At 40.4% G+C, this 17,191-nt stretch overlaps 1 protein-coding gene across 4 annotated transcripts; it reads right to left on the reverse strand.

Moving 5' to 3' along the window:
* Nucleotides 1–168: 168 nt before the first annotated feature.
* On the reverse strand, nt 169–16,162 carry LOC5509463 (protein Wnt-4a). 4 transcript variants are annotated; one of them, XM_032378380.2, is made up of 5 exons: nt 15,973–16,162; nt 7,708–7,860; nt 7,301–7,530; nt 4,890–5,170; nt 169–1,185 (listed from the first exon to the last, which is right to left on the reverse strand). In XM_032378380.2, exons 2-5 carry the CDS (start codon nt 7,779–7,781, stop codon nt 712–714), a joined length of 1,059 nt encoding a protein of 352 aa, XP_032234271.2. In that variant the 5' UTR covers nt 7,782–7,860; nt 15,973–16,162; the 3' UTR covers nt 169–711. The 4 variants fall into 4 exon arrangements, with proteins under 4 accessions (XP_032234271.2, XP_032234273.2, XP_032234272.2 ...); XM_032378382.2 differs by lacking the exon at nt 15,973–16,162 and adding an exon at nt 9,376–9,686; XM_032378381.2 differs by lacking the exon at nt 15,973–16,162 and adding an exon at nt 8,141–9,244.
* Nucleotides 16,163–17,191: the final 1,029 nt, after the last annotated feature.

A 17,191-nucleotide genomic window follows, 5' to 3' on the forward strand; every position in this document is an offset into this window, starting at 1 on the left:
GGACGCAGGGTGGACGCGTAGCTAGAGGCTGGCGCAGAGATCGCTAAATATAAACTTTTTACATATTATATCCCGCTTTACGCACTAGCTCTCGGCAAATCCTGGCTACGCGCCTACAGGCGTTAAGAATGTTAGGGAATCTTTTTTTGTTCAGAGTAACAAACAATCTAGTTGTAACTGCCTTTATTTATACAATAATACCCTCTGAGGCAATTGCCTGTTGCATGTATTCTTTGATGAAAATGCAATCAGAATCATAAGTGTTGCTTGTGCGAATAATAAACAGCAGCCAATTATTTACACATTGTCTTTATGGCTCGAATTCTGGAAGATAACGAAAGGTGAAACTATGAACCAAGCCTGGTTATCCTGTAATGTAAAGTTTTTCGCGGTATTTCAATAAATATCCAATTCCCAATGTTATTCTATGATGAAACATTGAGTCTCATTTCTACAACCCGCTCTCTCCAAATGATACCATTTGCTATTGCGGAACTGTCAATCACGTCGTTCAATTTATCAACTGACAAACACGTGCTCGAAACATGGTGAACAGCCGCCTGCCAGAGCTCTATATTAAAATAGGTTCCATTTTTATCTTCTTGATAATGGACGCGTGGAATATTGTGAACTAATCCATCTCCCAGCATTACTTGCGATCGTTTGACGTAAGTAATCTGACCTTTAAGTTCTTTCTTAAATTGCGCATGTTCACAAACATCGACTTTCTCGTACCCGTTTCCGGCAGGTTTGACACTTGACGTAGCAACACCATATGTACTTGCACTCGCATCTCTCCTCATGTACCACCTCCTCAGTCCTCTGTCCTCGCCCGCAACAAAGATACGCACAGCTCCCTTCTCCTCTTCTCTTAGTCGGGTCACACAGCCTTCCGTGCGTCCCCGCCGTTCCACGCTTTCTGTTTTTGTGGCAGTAGTTAGGCGACCCTTGGAGCGCCACCAGATCACTTGACGTATAACGACGCCGTCCGCGCTTGGATTTCAAGACGCGCGCTTTGCGCTTGGATTTCGTTTTGCTTTCTACGTACACAATGCGCGCGTAGCGCTTCTTGAGGAGGTCCGCCACCAGGCGGAAGTCGCCCAGGCGCCGGATGCAGGTCTTGGCTGTGCAGCCACCGGAAACGCCATGACACCTGCAGTGGAACTCAAGACGGGAGTGCACGGCCTGGGAACAAGAAAAAAAGAGCACTAGGAGTTTTTTAACCGCATTCCTGATAACCTCAGAAGATCGGGAATGAAGCGGAATTGCCTTATGAGCTTCCTGTGGTGAGCAAATTCCTATAACGATTAAGGGGGGGGGGGGATAATGACAAATGCGTCGCATCGCCACAGGACCCCAAGCGGCCTTACTCTTTTTCTGTTGCTTTTGGGCAAAAGTGGTGTGTGTGGGTGAGGCTACAAGAACCCAAGTCACTCACATCTTCATCATTGCTTTTAATAATAATAATGATATCGTTAATATAATACAATAATGGTTTAATGCTAACATGTGAATACGATCAAATGCTCAATCTAAAGACAAAGATATGTAATATGTTTATCAATTCAAGCGTCACGATTTTAAAGATGACTAGTCAGCCACCCCTTTGTTATTGTATTTGTTAAAAATTGCAAGATTAGAAATTGGGGGAAATTTCGAAAACTATCTAAAAACAGTTTTATACGTCATGTACCAACCAACTACGCAAATAATATGGCTTCCCCAAATCGGCCGATGGAAATGGATACTTTCTCGCACTTGGTATTTTGATAGAGGATGACACAATGGCGGCTAACAGAGACCTTTATATTGTCTCCATTTGAGCTCTACTCATTATAGATTCCTTCCCGCCCCACACTCTGCCCTGTACCTTATCCAAGTGACTTGAGATTAGCTATTTTATTACCAGGAGACGCGCGCCGTCCCGAGATAAAATGGACAAAGGGCGCAAGACCTTCATGCTATTATCAGAATCGTCTCTTTACAAATAAATGATCTCCGTAATAATTTGGAAAGAGATAAAAGGTATCAGCACCTCACCTCTAATAATACAAAAACTGTTGAATTTTGTATGAATTCAAACAAATTAACGCGCTTGTGGGTGGTTGTCATATTTGGATGTCTGGATCGGGTCTATGGTTTGTCTGAGTACTCTTATCACACTTCACAGCTGATAAGATGTAAACGTAAATGTAAAGGCTCGCACACCACAAGTACCTCCGGGGCAGACGAACACACCCGGGCCAGACGTTTTTAGATTTAACACAAGATGACGCAGGATCTAGAGTATTGAATCGTATATCGAAAATAAACTTCTCACTAAACAATGACTTAAAAAGATCCTCAAAGGATATCTATAAGCCGCCATTTTGTCACCCTAGGAAGATATCAAGTGTGAGAAAGAAAATATTTCCATCGAATGATTTTGGAAAAGCTTTTGCAATATTTTCCTTCGAAAATGTTGATTGATGTATTAGAAATGTGTATTCATATAGTTATCTCGAAATTTCTTCAACGGCGCTTCTTCAACTTTCATCTAATGGTGTGTCTAAGAAGTTCATGACCACAGAAAACCAGATAAGGACAATGAAAATTAGGATGTTTTTTTTTTTTCGTTTTGTTAAACATTTAGAAATTTTGATTTGCAGCTTGTTTTTTTTCTGTTACCACGATGTTGAATATCAAGAGAGACAAGTGTGTGTGTGTTTCAGTGCGTATAGCAACATTTTTATTCAAATACAAACAAAGAATCAGTTATCTTATCTGTATTTACATTTTTCATATCCAAAACAAATAAAACAATTATAAGCGTTTATTAGCTTTACCACTCCTGTTGTTATGTTTAGTCTAATAGGAATTATTAGAAATATGAAGAATATCTTTGTTTGTTTTGTTTGTTAATCAATGACAGATAACTAACAGGTAGATAAAGACCGACCATCTGATATCGCGTCGGTGAAAAAAATCCCCCAAAACATATCGAGCAAAATCTCTAGAAAAAAAATCAAACAATTAATACTTGGCTTACAGAAATTGCGACATTCCCGAAAAATCGAGCAAACCAATTTATTTGAAAAATAATGAGAGGACTTTTTAAGAAAGTTAGAAGGAATCTTTTTCGTAGAAAAGTTGAGAGCTAGTTATAGGAATAATTATCTTAGAGCAAGAAATCCGAGAAAGCAAGTTTCTGCAGGAGTTAGAGAGATGTAATGATTTTCTTGTAGGCACGTGCTTAGAGGGGTGCGCGCGCATCTCCTATGACCGGCCAAAAATGGGTCATTTGTTATTGAAGGATCATCAAATTCTATCATTTTTCCACATTAAACCTATGCATGCCCCCTCCCCCCAGAAAAAGCAAACCCCGATGCCCAGCCCCCCCCTCGACCCTTCAAATCCAGGGTACGGGCCTGTTTCCCATGTTTTCCATTTCCTATGTTTTCCCATATAAACCATACAATGTGTTTTTCATCCTTTTTGCAACACATGTTTAGTATTATGGTCATCTATGTTACCATTTCTTTCCACACTTTATCCGAATCATGTGTGATCATCCAACTTCTGCAGATGTTGCCCGAAATGGATTTATAAACATCTATTAAAATGGATTGCACGTGAGATCATAACCAACAGAGTTAACAAACTCGGGATGTCCGTCATTGTTTTCCTTGTGTTAAACCAAGCCGCAAACCATATATCAAGTTGGCTTAGCCATTATGCCCTAAAGGCGAGAGTATTAAGCTATCACGTGTTATCATGAGAGTATTAAGCTATTTAAAGTGTTCACAAAGCGGTAAGCATATTCGAGGATTTTTTGCTTTTATAACCACCCTAGGCTTAAAGAACTAAAGAAGTAATACTAACAGATACGTAAGTGTACTGCTCATGAGTTTGTTTTAAACAGCAAGAAGTTCGAATCAGCATGCGAACCTCACCATAGGGAGTCCGAAAATGGAACTTTAACCACACAGGGTGTCCAAATCCCTGGGAGAGAGTTAAAAGCGGATTGCGGGCGCTTCAAAAGCTTTAAAAGCTCGTTCCGCCTCGACCGCAGGTTGCACTAGGGGATCTTGGTGTATGTGAGCGCAGGGTGAGAGGCCGAGAAATACCCATGTTGTTTTTATGGAAATAGGATTAAAAGCAGCTGGAAATGTCAGAACGAGTGTGGTTGGGCCGCATATGCCTTGGCCTGAGCAACATTTTTTACTCCCTTTAATGGGTTTGATTAGGTCCGTAGCAGGGAATGGGGCACTGTATAATTTCGAAAGCCACATGATTTCAGTCTGCTTAGCATGTTTTAAAGTAATGTTTTCGTAAAGACAATGGGGTGCCCCCAATATTCGTGACAACGCTAAGGCACTATCTACAAGGCTAGCATAAGGCGGCCATACTAAAACCACACAAGGATTACTTGTAAAATTATATTAGCTATTTAGCGGTGTCTTAGGGCCAGAGAAAGTTAGAACAAACAAGAATAGGCGACAGATCACGTGACTGTTTCGGTGGAAAAATCGCGCGCTCTGGCTTTGGCGGCAAAATACCAACAACAAAAAAGCAACCTATTCAGCGCTTACGAATCAGCCAGAAAGTTTCTATACCAGAAAGAGCTTATTCTCAATGTAAGATTCTATTTTTTCGTCGTCCTTTGGCGTGACAGGTGCAGTCATTTCTGTGTTTATTTTTGCTTAAATTTGCCACTCAAAAAGTCACGTCCAGGCAAGGAAAGTCGACTAATGGCTTCACACAGCGAAATTCCATGTAAAAAATATCGAGCAACCCCCCAAAAATGGATCAGGACATCTCCTCCCCCCCCCCCCCTTGTCAGATGTCAAATGAGAGCTTTTTCTAACTAATGATTGCTTAGCGATGATTGGTTCCTCAATTCTCCTCACCTTCCTGCCGACTCCATTGTTGTGCAGGTTCATCAGAGCCACGGCCATCGATTTGTGTTTCCTCATGCGCTGAGCTTCCACCGCGTCCGTGAAGTCTTTGCTAAAGCGCATGCCCCGAGCTATGTTGTCATGGCAACCGCCCCATTCGCCATCGGGGTGCTTGAACTTGGGGTTGGTGCCACACTTGCAGGGCTTGAGGCGCTTCATGCCGCACGCCTGCGTTATGGAATAGGTGAGGGCAGCGGCTGACAGAGCGTACACAAACGCAGCCTCTGGGGTACCTGTGGTAAGAAAATCAAGATCGAGTGATGAACAATTATTAAATGCTCAAGATTTGACCAGAATAGATAGACTTCATTTCCTTTTCGTGGACATACATCTTGAAAAAAGATTACAGAAAAAAATTGATAAAAGATGATTGTTAAGAAGTTACAAACAGAAAATCTGAATAGCACGAATTCCACAGTGGGCTATTCTTTTCCTTTTTTCTATTTGGCCGCCTTACAAATAGCGTTCTAAAATAGCAGTTTTACTAATGAAGAGTATGTAAGAGTAAACGCTTACACAAAGGTGCAACGTGAAGGGTGGTCACTGCCAAAGGGCTGCCAAATATCCAGCGATCTCCTATTTACGTTTTTAATTAAAAGAAGAATAGTCTCCAGCGAAGGGCTGTGCAAGAACTAACCGAGAAACGATTTTTTTTTTCGTCGATCCGCAATCACATGTGTGAACGGTCTTCATAACCGTCAAACGTTAAATTAAGAATGATTGGATAAGTTTCTGGGCGCAATAATCGGCAATGTATGTCCGCAAATGAACCCCAGGGTGAAAGTGCGTTTGATAAAACGCTGCATTTCCGAGTGGTAAACTAAGACCAGAAATTGAACAATTTCCCTACTGTCTGGCAATTTCAGAGTGGCGAAAAGAACAGAAAAATGTCAACACAAGCTCAAATTCAGCCTAAAATACTGATCGATTCCTAAGCGATAAATCTTAATTCAATTACGTAACATACTATGTAATAACCCTGTGAATTTCTTAATTGATTGAGCGTAACAGGAGCATTATTCTTATTAACGCACAAACATTACAGACACTCGTGAGTTCTAGGGGTAATACAGTTCAATGTTTACTGTAGACTTGTAATTAATAGTCGTCCCTTTTCGACAGCTTATTGTTTGTTTAAAGATAACACACATTAGTACGAGAACCAGACAAACAAACAATTCACGTTGTTATATTAAGGCGTTATCACTTCACAACCTTTTGACTTGATGCTGCATCACGATTGACTCGCTCAAGAATCTTAGGCGCGCGAGAAAGGTGCTGTTATCGTGTTTTGCTAAACAGGGCTCGATTCATTACTCGATAGACGGGACTCATTTTCGTGACCCAAAGTTTTGCAAATTGTCGTAGTTCCGGTGCTAAACTTCTTATAACAGCGCACGCGTTTCGGATTTACGCCTGTTATTGCGGTGTGAATGAAAAGTTGTACAACCTTAAAGCTTGCTAGTCCAACGTCCAAGACAACCGCAGACAAAAGACCTTGTGCCGTGTATTCTTTAGTGAAATTACTAAGCGGTGAGGCAAATTAATAGCCCGGTAATTCAATAGGAATGTTTTTATGAGCTGACGGACTAACGGTGGAGAATGTAGGGACTGTTAATAACCATAGTGAATCACCAATTAATAAGATATAGTGCTGACTCGTCGAGGAATTCTCAGAGCATTATGATTGAAGTCGACCCAAAAAGATCTAGATGGATTGGCACAAGTAGATAAAGCAAAGCAAGGTCATTAACTCGTATACGAATCCCCAGCGAGAGGGATTTGACATTTTGTCTGATAGATATGACATCGTCACATACTTGTTGAGACCAGATCGAGTACTCTGTTATTTTTATAGGCATGCCCTCTGTACGGAAATTTCATTACGGACCCCACTGCGATAGGTAGATTCCTTTTCCCTTCGCATGCTGTGAACTGTCCATATTCAAATATATGGACACTAGAATTTCCGACCGAAAAACCTCAAATTTCTAAATGCTACTCCTTTTGGGCTTTTCTTTTCGTTAATTCTATAGTTGCAGATTTTCGATGGAAAGTTGCGTCAAATGTGAGAATCTTTAACAATATGCAAAGCTCCAAACGTGAGGTAATTGAAAGCATTTCCTATTGTTATCTAAGAAGCTTTTGATAATAAATCTTTAACCAATGCAGCCACGAAACGCTAATTTCTCTAAAACTTGTGGGGTGATACTTCCTTCTTATACACACAACCAAAGGGTTTTCACACGTGTTTAATAACTAGAACCTAAATACAAACACACTAATACCAATTGAGCAAAGGATCTGTTATCTTGTTAAGAAATTAATGCAATAACGAGCGGCTGTTGTTTGAGTTTGCTTACCTCGCTTCAGATCCGGTAAAAACTGTGGGGCTTTCACGATAGTAGAGCAATTCCATCTTTTATTTTGGAACTGATGTTGGCACTCTTCACGGGTCATCTCGACCGCTGCTGTCACATAGAGCATGGCTGGAAGATTCCGCCGACATATTTTGTACTGTTTACCACTGAATCCATGGATCCTGTTGCAGTCTTTTTTGTCCCACGTGTGTTGCGATGTATGTCGAATTCCCCTAAAGGCATACAGGAGTTATTAAAGCCATGTAAAATATACCACGGTAGCGATACTTTAAACGCATTAGGATCACGACTAGAAAAGCTTGACATTTTTTAGTGGCTTAGTTATGAAGCTCTAGATAAGAATACGGCAATAGCTATGATGTGTATAGAGTGGTAATCCTTGTACTTACAGCCATCTGATTGTCACTACCGGACTCCAAAATGACAGGCAAAGGACCACAAAAAGGCCAAACAAAGAGTACATCTTGAGTCACCGATCCTACTATCAGCTCCCTGCTTTACTGATCGTGCTACTTAATACAGATCTTTGAATCTCCACGCACCTACAAACAAGAGAAGTATAATTAATCGCAGAAGGTATACACAAATGATAAAGACCCATTCTTTATCGGTATGAACTCTTTGATGCGAACAGCAAGGCCTGGTCCCTTACCACGCGTGGCCCTCACTCGCTAATCAACACGCTGCGGCAGCACTCAGTACGAAAACAAACACAATTTCCAATATCCGTCCTTTAGTCCTTTCGAAATGAGAATTGGAATGATAATATCAGATCACCCAAGTAAGCTTCCTTTATATCCTGAAATCCCTGCCTTGCCGTACCAATTACAATGTCACGTTTGAATATCCGCGGCTCGCGAATGTTGTCTATATCTTGTCCAACTCCCGAGTGGTCAATTTATATAACTGAATTCAATAGGGCCGGTAAAGGACCGCCCTCAAATTTATATATAGAATCTCACAGACGGAGCAATCCCGGCCAAATGCGTGGCTCAGAACGTAATGAGCAGAGAACCTCGGTGAGTTTCCTCTCGCCCTGGCCGCAACTAGACAATATACTGAATACGTCTGTTAAGCTTAAAACCAGTGTTGCGCTAGGGTCGTAGACCTATCTGTCAAATGAAAATCAGTTCTGATTGTGACTTGTGGGCACCCTATGGTCAACCCACGGGTTAGAGGCTAGATAACGCTTTTTGCGGTTACGAACCAACAATAAACACGATCTTAGATGAGGTTCAGCACGCACTACACTAAAAATGAAAAAAACTCAAATTTACGAGTCCAAAAGAGCGTCGACAGAAACGCTAATAGAATGGCAAGGTGAACCGGAAGAGGGTCTACCCTTCTACTGAGGTTTACTGCAAGTGAAGAAAGCTAAGCGACTAAGGTGTCTGTTAACCCCATAAAATTCACGCTCGTGCATCAGCCGCCACTGTCGAAGGCAGACCTGCAAACTTGTCGATTGAAAGCAACATAAAACGTTTAGGGTGGAAAGCACGAGCGTGTGGCACTCGAAGGGAACCGATCCATAAACCTTCATCGACGCTTTAGAGTGTATTCTGCTTTGAGGTCAAGGGGAATTATTCCGATTACGAGGATGGAATCCTTGAGGCTGTTAAAACGTTATTTAGCGGTATTACAAGTGGCCTGCGCTAGCAGACTAGCTGATCACCTTCAAGGTTAAACCTTTCAGGTGTTGGACAAATTAGATCTCGAGTGAATAGAAACTCATTTATACTGTCATATGTATGGTGAATATGTGTTCAGCGCAACGCATCTACAGAAATACATGTTTTCTATAAACAATAAGACGTAAAGTATAGTTCTTTAAATTTGACACTTGAAAAATCTCTTTGGGAGCTCATATGATACTATTACTTGAAATAAACTGCACAAAGAAATAAAATGATACGCTATTTGGGTTTTATATATCCTATTATTAGTCTTTAGATTCCCCTATTATTTGCAACTGACGACAAAGGCTTTTGGAACGCCTCTAGATCCATCCCCGCCAGCGTAATCATCAACAGTACTAACACAACATGTCAAAATCCTACCTCTTGTATGTTGGTTTAAGTTAAGATTTTCCGCGGAGGTTTTCCCGTGTCTTGGTCGGGCCTGAGATGTTATGAATTATATAATAATCGTGCTTCTAATTAAGTGGCTTGAAAATGATAAGTGTCTCCTTAATCGACTTCACCAGTCAATCAACAAGGTCCCCCTACACATGCAATCATCCGCGGACCACAAACCACACAAAAATCAACCAATCACTGCTGCTTCCTGCCCTGAAGTGGTGGATTTTGGTGTTTCGCGTGCTATCGGTGTTTGTGAAGTGTTTCAGTATGTTATTGTTAACGGGGTAGCCTGTAGAGAAGTAGAATAGACTGCTTCAAGATGGGAATCCAACGATCCGTGTTCAAAACACTCATTTGGCACTTATCCTAGCAACGTATGACGTATTGGACTTAAGTCAAGTTTATGCATCAAAGCCGACTAGGCGAGCCCGTCATACGACATAGGCGACCATAGCTCGGACGATTAAAACTAAAAAAACCCCGCGGTAATGTGATTAGTTTGTCAGTTAACCGAGGTTTCTGTATAACAGAAGGTTTCTGCTTAGTGCTAGTGCATCCTTGCATCCTCAGTAGTTTTTTACAGGAGCTCGTTTTTATGTATACTCCTATCAGAAGAGTCAGACCCTGATCCTATTAACTTAAGCAATGCTGGTTTAAATGTATAAATTCACCAGAAAGCCCCCACCCCCTTCTCAAAAGTGGCCAGCCTCTAAAGGCATTATGGCTCGCTGTGCCTACGCCCCCATCTCCCCCATCTCCCCCTTCTCCCTCATCTTCCCCATCTTCCCCATCTCCCCCATCTCCCCCTTCTCCCCCATCTCCCCCTTCTCCCCCATCTCCCCCATCTCCCCCATCTCCCCCATCTCCCCCATCTCCCCCCATCTCCCCCATCTCCCCCTTCTCCCCAATCTCCCCCATTTCCCCCTTCTCCCCCATCTCCCCCTTCTCACCCTCAGCAGTGCATTATTCTGGAGCCAGGGGTCCAGTGGCATGAAGTCATGTTAATACTTTAATACAATAATCAGATAATAGAGCAGCTCTAGGTACGGCTACCATTCAATATATCATTTGTCTCCGTGCTTAAACTCCAAACTTGACCATTGTGACCGAGACCACACTGCCTATTTTGACCATCTAAAGTCGCGGGGGCTAGCCTAGTAAATCAGATTGCGGGTTCACTTATGAGCTATATATGTTTTGTGTGGTAATGTTTAAAAGTGACGTTACAAGCTCTTGTAAACCGACCAGCTTCGTCGCTAAAACGTTAAAGATGTCACTATATGTTATTTAACGAACCTCTATAAAGCGAACAGCCTGGTAGATTCCAAAAGTCCGTTCTCCAGCCTCGTCTTTAGGGTCTTCAGGGTAATTATCTAAATGGTTTCGTCCAGCTAGTTTTGCAGTCGTACACAGGGGCGTAGCCAGAGGGGTGGCCCCCAGGGGGCCCGGGCCCCACCCTCTAGCAGCCAAAATACTGTATATGTATGAGGCATTATCTAAAATACATTTAGAACAAAATGCCTTGAAAGGGCCTTTTGGGCCCCCTCCTGTTAAAAATCCTGGCTACGCCGCTGGTAGACATTGAAAAGGTTTTATTACAAGCGATTTATTTCAATAAATCTCTATGATACACTCAATCTTGCTTGATATTTGATATTTTAGAACATGATTATTTCAAGAAAGTTTATTTGTTTTTTCATTTTTGCAAAACCTTAGCTAACTGACAATATCTGAATGAAAGTGCCGAAATTTTCACGCGCGAATGGACGACAAATCACAGAAATGCACCCAACGTGTGCGAGGAGTAAAAAGCTCGAATTTCTTTCCCAATCGATCCAAATCACTAAAGCCTGCCACGATGTGATATGATTATATGATCGATGCAGGTGACGTATATCACAGCTGAAACTTGCAGTGGCCGAGACTTCGTGTGCATAGCGTCGCGATCGGATGCGGTTAGATACGACCTTAATTCGAACCAGCGCGCCGTTCCCTTGAAAAGCTTTTGAAGATTAATTATCGTTTGTAGGCCCGTGCTTGCATGTTTGGTTTTAATTCCCATTGAGAGTAGATAAAAGCACTTTGGTTATCGGTAATTTTTCTTAAAATCATTCATCAAGAGGACGTTAAGTTGCTAGTGGAATGAATATGTAAAGTCTTTTATTCTTTTATTTATGTTTGGCTCTTTGAGAATTATGTGTTATGAATTTAAACCAAGGTTTTCTATCTCACATCTTATTGATATCTTATTGATCTTCTGCGACTATTTTTAAATGAGACACGAAGACGCCAAATTAACCTACTTTCTAAAAAGACGAAATCGGTATCGCACTTTTGTGCAGCAGATTTGGCGCAGCGCCCGTTATGGCCAATAACGAATTTTGACGGCTCCCTTGTGTTCTCTTGGCTTTGTGAGTGATATTATTCATTGCATCTATTTATACTCCTTTCACTGTAATAATCCATCATTTTAAGTGAATCACCTCGTCTCTATTGGACGCGACCTCACGTAGGAAAGCACCAGCTAAATAAAACAATAAACGACAACCCCTTTCTTTGGCGGGATCGACGGAAAGTGTTTCTCGCCCTAAGACCCGCTCGCCGACTCTACGGAGTGCTCGCTGGAGAAATACTTCCGACTACAATCATATCGTTCACACTAAGGAAGCCATTACGAGATCATTTATATGGTTAGATTAATATTTTCTTGATTGTAAGGGTGATATTTTCGGTCGCAAATATTGACTAGTTGTCAGAGTTGTTGACTTTAAACTTTGCGCCCGAGAAACATTTTATAACTTAATTTAAGGTGACCATATCCTTTATTGTGTACTTTTTTGGTAAATTCAGACTTCCCTTGCAGCAGACGTGCATTGTGAACAGCATATTCTATTCCGTTTTTGTCTAGATTACTGCACGTTTCACAATATTTGGAAGAACCAGGCTGGCTCTTCTTTCTAGCATTTAAAAAAATTGTTTAATGAGTGATGCTATACTCTGGGTACATAAATTTCTTATTTATAGAAGTTGTCAAAGGAGTATTTATATATGAGTCTTACATTTTTAGTGCTTTAGGAATGCCGCGTTTGTTTGAAAAAAAAAAAGACGAAAGAAAGACGAAATGACTTATATTTCATTTTTCTTTTCCTTCTTTGGCTTATTATCCCAGGAACTTATTAATATTCTTTTTGTTCAAAATAAACAAAATGTATTTTATTCTTTGACATATTTAAGTCCCGATAAAAAGCAAAATAAAGTAGAGTAAATCAGATTAGAAATATCACACAGGAAATGTCAAAACCGCGAAACGCAAGCGAGCGTGCGTCCCTGGCGACTACTCTTGAAAGATTACGAGATTTAATTTATTTCTTCGTGTTCAAAGTTGCCGAAGGAAATACAACAATGTAAACTATGAAACACCGGATAGAGAAAAGAGGTATGAATTACAAAAAAGTACTGTTAGTAATTAGCACAGCACATCTTTTTCGCCAAACTGAAAACCATTTTGGCGGGCAATTCTGTGAAGTTAGTATAGTATATACATGAGTGAATGTATATTTGCCAAGATAACAAGGCTTATCCATAAAAACTTATTGTGTGGTCTAGAGAACATGTTAATTCTAAAATTTCTTTGATAACTAGTTAATATTCTATTTCGAAGATTCTATTATTTGGTTGGTAAGCTTTAACATTATCTTAATAAGAACTTTACTTAGCCATTTGCTCAATCAAATCAACAGCTATAATTTTATAAACTTAAATCTTTTGATAGTTTTTATTCTACAAAAATGTGTATCTTAACATAAACAACATATGTAAAACTTGTTAATTGCAATTTTTTCTAGAAACTTCTTCACATCATACGCTTTCAAATCAAGCGATTTTAGTTTATAAACAATTGCAGTCTTTTGTGAAAAAAACAAAGCCTTTGGGTGAGGTAACTTGTCGGTGCTTCACAATGGAGCCTCATGGACCAGATCAGGGGTCGACTAAGCTCATCAATTTATGTCGCCAAACAGCTCTTTTCTAAGTTGCTTAATAACCTACAGACCGGCTAAACGAAAAACAGACTTTACTTTCTCAAAGCCCAGAGCTGTGAAAGTCTACGTGCGTAGATAGTTGGTATCATAGTAGAGTATAATTTCTTGTTATAAAATGATAATTAAAAGACTGATACCCTTCTGTTTTTTTTTTTATTGATTATTGATTGTCCTTCGTGTTCAGGATACCGCATTTATTTACTAGTTTTACGTTTACAAAGCGCCAAGTTTAAGAATCGCTAAGCTGTAATTGTACTGTGGGAAAGAACAGCAGATTTTAGGTGCTGGCTATGCATTATGGTCAGACGAGTGTCTGACCATAAAATTGAATAACGAACACCAACTCTTGAATGCGTATGTATGGGGCCAGTTTGCGACCGCGGGATCTGAAATCCACGCAGCATGTACAATATAGTGCATTTTTGTCAGGTATGAACAAATAACGCCCAAGTTTATCAAAATAGAATGCAGTACAGATTAGATATATGATGTATCTTACTTGCAAGCCCTGTGTATATGATGTATCTTACTTGCAAGCCCTGTGCCATTATGATGTGTTATTTGTTGTCCGATACAAGTTCTCTGAGTTTTCTCATAATGTTGAACATTTTGTCAGAAAAGCTACGTGACCGTCTTTTGCGGTTTTTTGTAAAGCGCATTTTGCTTCGATTTAACTGTAATAAAAGGTGACACGGAAATTTAAGTGGCATTACGCGAATGTACCCTGATAAAAAACAACAGATTTAATTTTCATTTGTGGTAAATTAAATTAGCTGTTTAGAAGTGGAATCTTACGAAACGATCCACACATTATAAAGGGTAGAAACAACAAATAAAACTTTGAACAAATGAACGCCTGTTGGTAGTTTTGCTATGAAGAGACGAGCTTGTACCCTGCTAGCCTACTAAATTCCAACGAATTTCATACACAAGTAAGACGCTAATTTGACTTTTGTGCCGCCCTTGTTAGTGTCGTGAAAATATGTAGGACGGTTAATCATTGTTGTTGTTTTTAATTTATTTGGTCTCGGACATGCGCGCAATAGACGAGGTCATAGCCTTGGCACAAATAACCATCTGCAAAACAACCTGGTGACGTCACGGCTCAATGGCATGACAAGAATGATACAGAGTACATACAGAGAAAAGAAGCGAGCGACAAAGAAAGCTCTGCAGAAGAGGGCATTCTCGTTCCCAGAGCCCCTCGGTCATGCTGACTGACGGACAAACAAGAGATGGCGGAGGAGGCTCTGGGAACGAGAATGCAGAGGGGGGTAACTATACAGCCAACGCAAAGCATGCTGGTAGACCTAAGCGCATATTCAATTTGCCAAACTTTCCAAAGAAAATGTAAATAAAATGACCATATATGGGCCTTTAAAAACAAAGAAAATTAACATGCAAAGGAAAATTGATATGTGAAAAAGATGCGAGAAGAGCATTCATCTATGGTACATGCTCCTACTCATCTATTTTGCTGCGTGCTGCCCAGGGAAAAAGGGAAGTTAGACTACCAGCATAAAGTGAAAAATATTTCCTTCTTGGAAAACACCCTGACTGGAGCACTTTATTCTTAGATATTTAGATACTTTTTTCTTAGATATTTGTGTCTGTGTGAGTCCAAAAGGCAAATGTTACAAAAAATATTTACTCCCTCCATTTCCCCTCCTTTGTCGTCTAGCCAAACTCCCCCTTTGAGCGAAGCCTAAGGATTTCTCCAAGGGAAGGGAGGGAGCGGGTCAAATTCACTGACCCTCTGTTTAAGACACAGCAAATTGTGCTGTGGTTTTAGTGCGCAACATTCGCGATCATCTCATTAGGACCTAATGCTGTCATGTAATTTTTCAGTCCAATGCAATAATCTTTTTTTCAATTGGAAGTAAGCACTTTTAAATGAATTGTTTTTGATTACTTCTTAGAAATGCGAAATGACATGATTTTGTGTTGTTAAAATAAAGATTTTGTGTTGTTAAAAAAAAGTTCTTGCTAATTGATTGCATCGTTGCAACAGTATTTCATCTCAATCATCCTAATAGCAATATTTCTGATGTTACATTTCTATATTTGGTGGGGAAATTAGATAGATAAGTTCTATTTATCGATTACTAGGTATGCCTTCGCAATTCGTCATTCGCGCCTTTACCTTTCGTTTTCTCGCGAACAAAGTAAGAGCAAGGTGGGGGAGATGTGCTTTTCTCGTATTTTAGATAGTACATTAAGAATATTGTTCCAAAAGAAGGGTCAAGAAAAGGGAAAAGTAAAATTAACATCCAGCTATGCAGGCCATATCAAGATATTGGTGCCAATTATGTGTAGTTAAGTACTGCGATTCCAGTCTCAAAATTTGTAACTAGTTTGTAAGCGTTGAACGATTTACAAATAAGGTAGACGAATTTATAGACTGTGTCTCTACGCAATTTGCAAGAATTGATGGTTAAATGGGATGTGAGAACCACCCCACATGGAAGAATCTTTCCTACGGCCATGTTTTTCACGGTTTAGAATACTTTGAATTGTCTATATCCAGACATCTCACCTAAGAAGTACTTTAGAAGTCGCAAGTGGTCGTCTTTTCCGGGATGTGCTATAATATTTTCCTGTTTGTGGTTTGATCTTCTGGAAGGGTAAGACTTTGTTCTGAAAGCAACTGTCTCACAGGCGGAAAGCCCAACTCCTTCTAACAGTTTGAGCTTCCGAATAGCATCACCTAACGTCTTTTTTAACAGTGTGAGTCCTTAGTCCGACTTATAAAACTGCTCTCGTGCTCGACTCACCTCCAATATAAATTCTTTATTGCGTGTTTATAAGAGCCTGATATTGTTTTTATCTATCTCACGAAATGCCATCCCATGTGGATTTTTACCAGATTTATCAAATGCACCCTGCAGTGGACCCAAGTCGTTGAAATGTTTCGCCTTTCTTTTGACCCTAAAGACTAAAACCAACTTGGAGTATTCAATACAATGCCCTATGCAATAAAATCAAGGCTTAGTAAAAACGATATTTAGCAGAACAGCGGGGAGCCTGTTAAAAATGCTAATCTTTTGTAGGAAGTGTTTTTCTGGTGGCTGAGCAAACCAGTACTATTATTATTCAAGTTTTGCGTGAGTAGGACTCAAACAAAAAATTCGTTCAATAAAATGTGAACCACAACTTTTCATTATGGAACAGAAACAAATATTGCCACCGTGTCTAGAAAGTACGAATATGGCGGCGGGCGCGTGCGATACTAGAAAACTAAGCAAATTTTGCGTGAATCATTGAGCAAACACCAAACTGTGTAAACCTTAATTCTAATGTTTTGATTCATCGCTATTTTCTTTCTATGAGTCTAAAACATGTACACGCCTCATAGCTAAAACCGGAAGGGCTAAAAGCGTTCTATTGAAGATTTTCCGGCTTAGAGATAATCGGTCACTCGTGATCGTTACTTGCACAATGTACCACGCATGGGCTCGTAGCTGAGCACTATGTCATAGTATTCTTTCCCAACTGCCCCCTTGCTTACGGGCACGGAGGAATTATGGGTATATGCGAGTCCGCAGGCAAGAAGAGATAAAAGAGAGAAAACAGTAGGGCGGGGTGGGGAAAAGAGAACAGGTTACCTACGGCCCGACCCCCCTCCCCACGCTTTCAAGAGAGGAAGTCCACTAGCCATCGCTAGGTGGAACGAACTGGGAAGGATCTATTGTTTGGCTGGACCTATGAGTTCTTACCGGGTTGCCTGTGCTGGGAGATAAAACGTGAGGTAAGCG

The sequence above is a fragment of the Nematostella vectensis genome, chromosome 9 (genome assembly GCF_932526225.1).
Source record: "Nematostella vectensis chromosome 9, jaNemVect1.1, whole genome shotgun sequence".
Classification (NCBI taxonomy): domain Eukaryota; kingdom Metazoa; phylum Cnidaria; class Anthozoa; order Actiniaria; family Edwardsiidae; genus Nematostella; species Nematostella vectensis.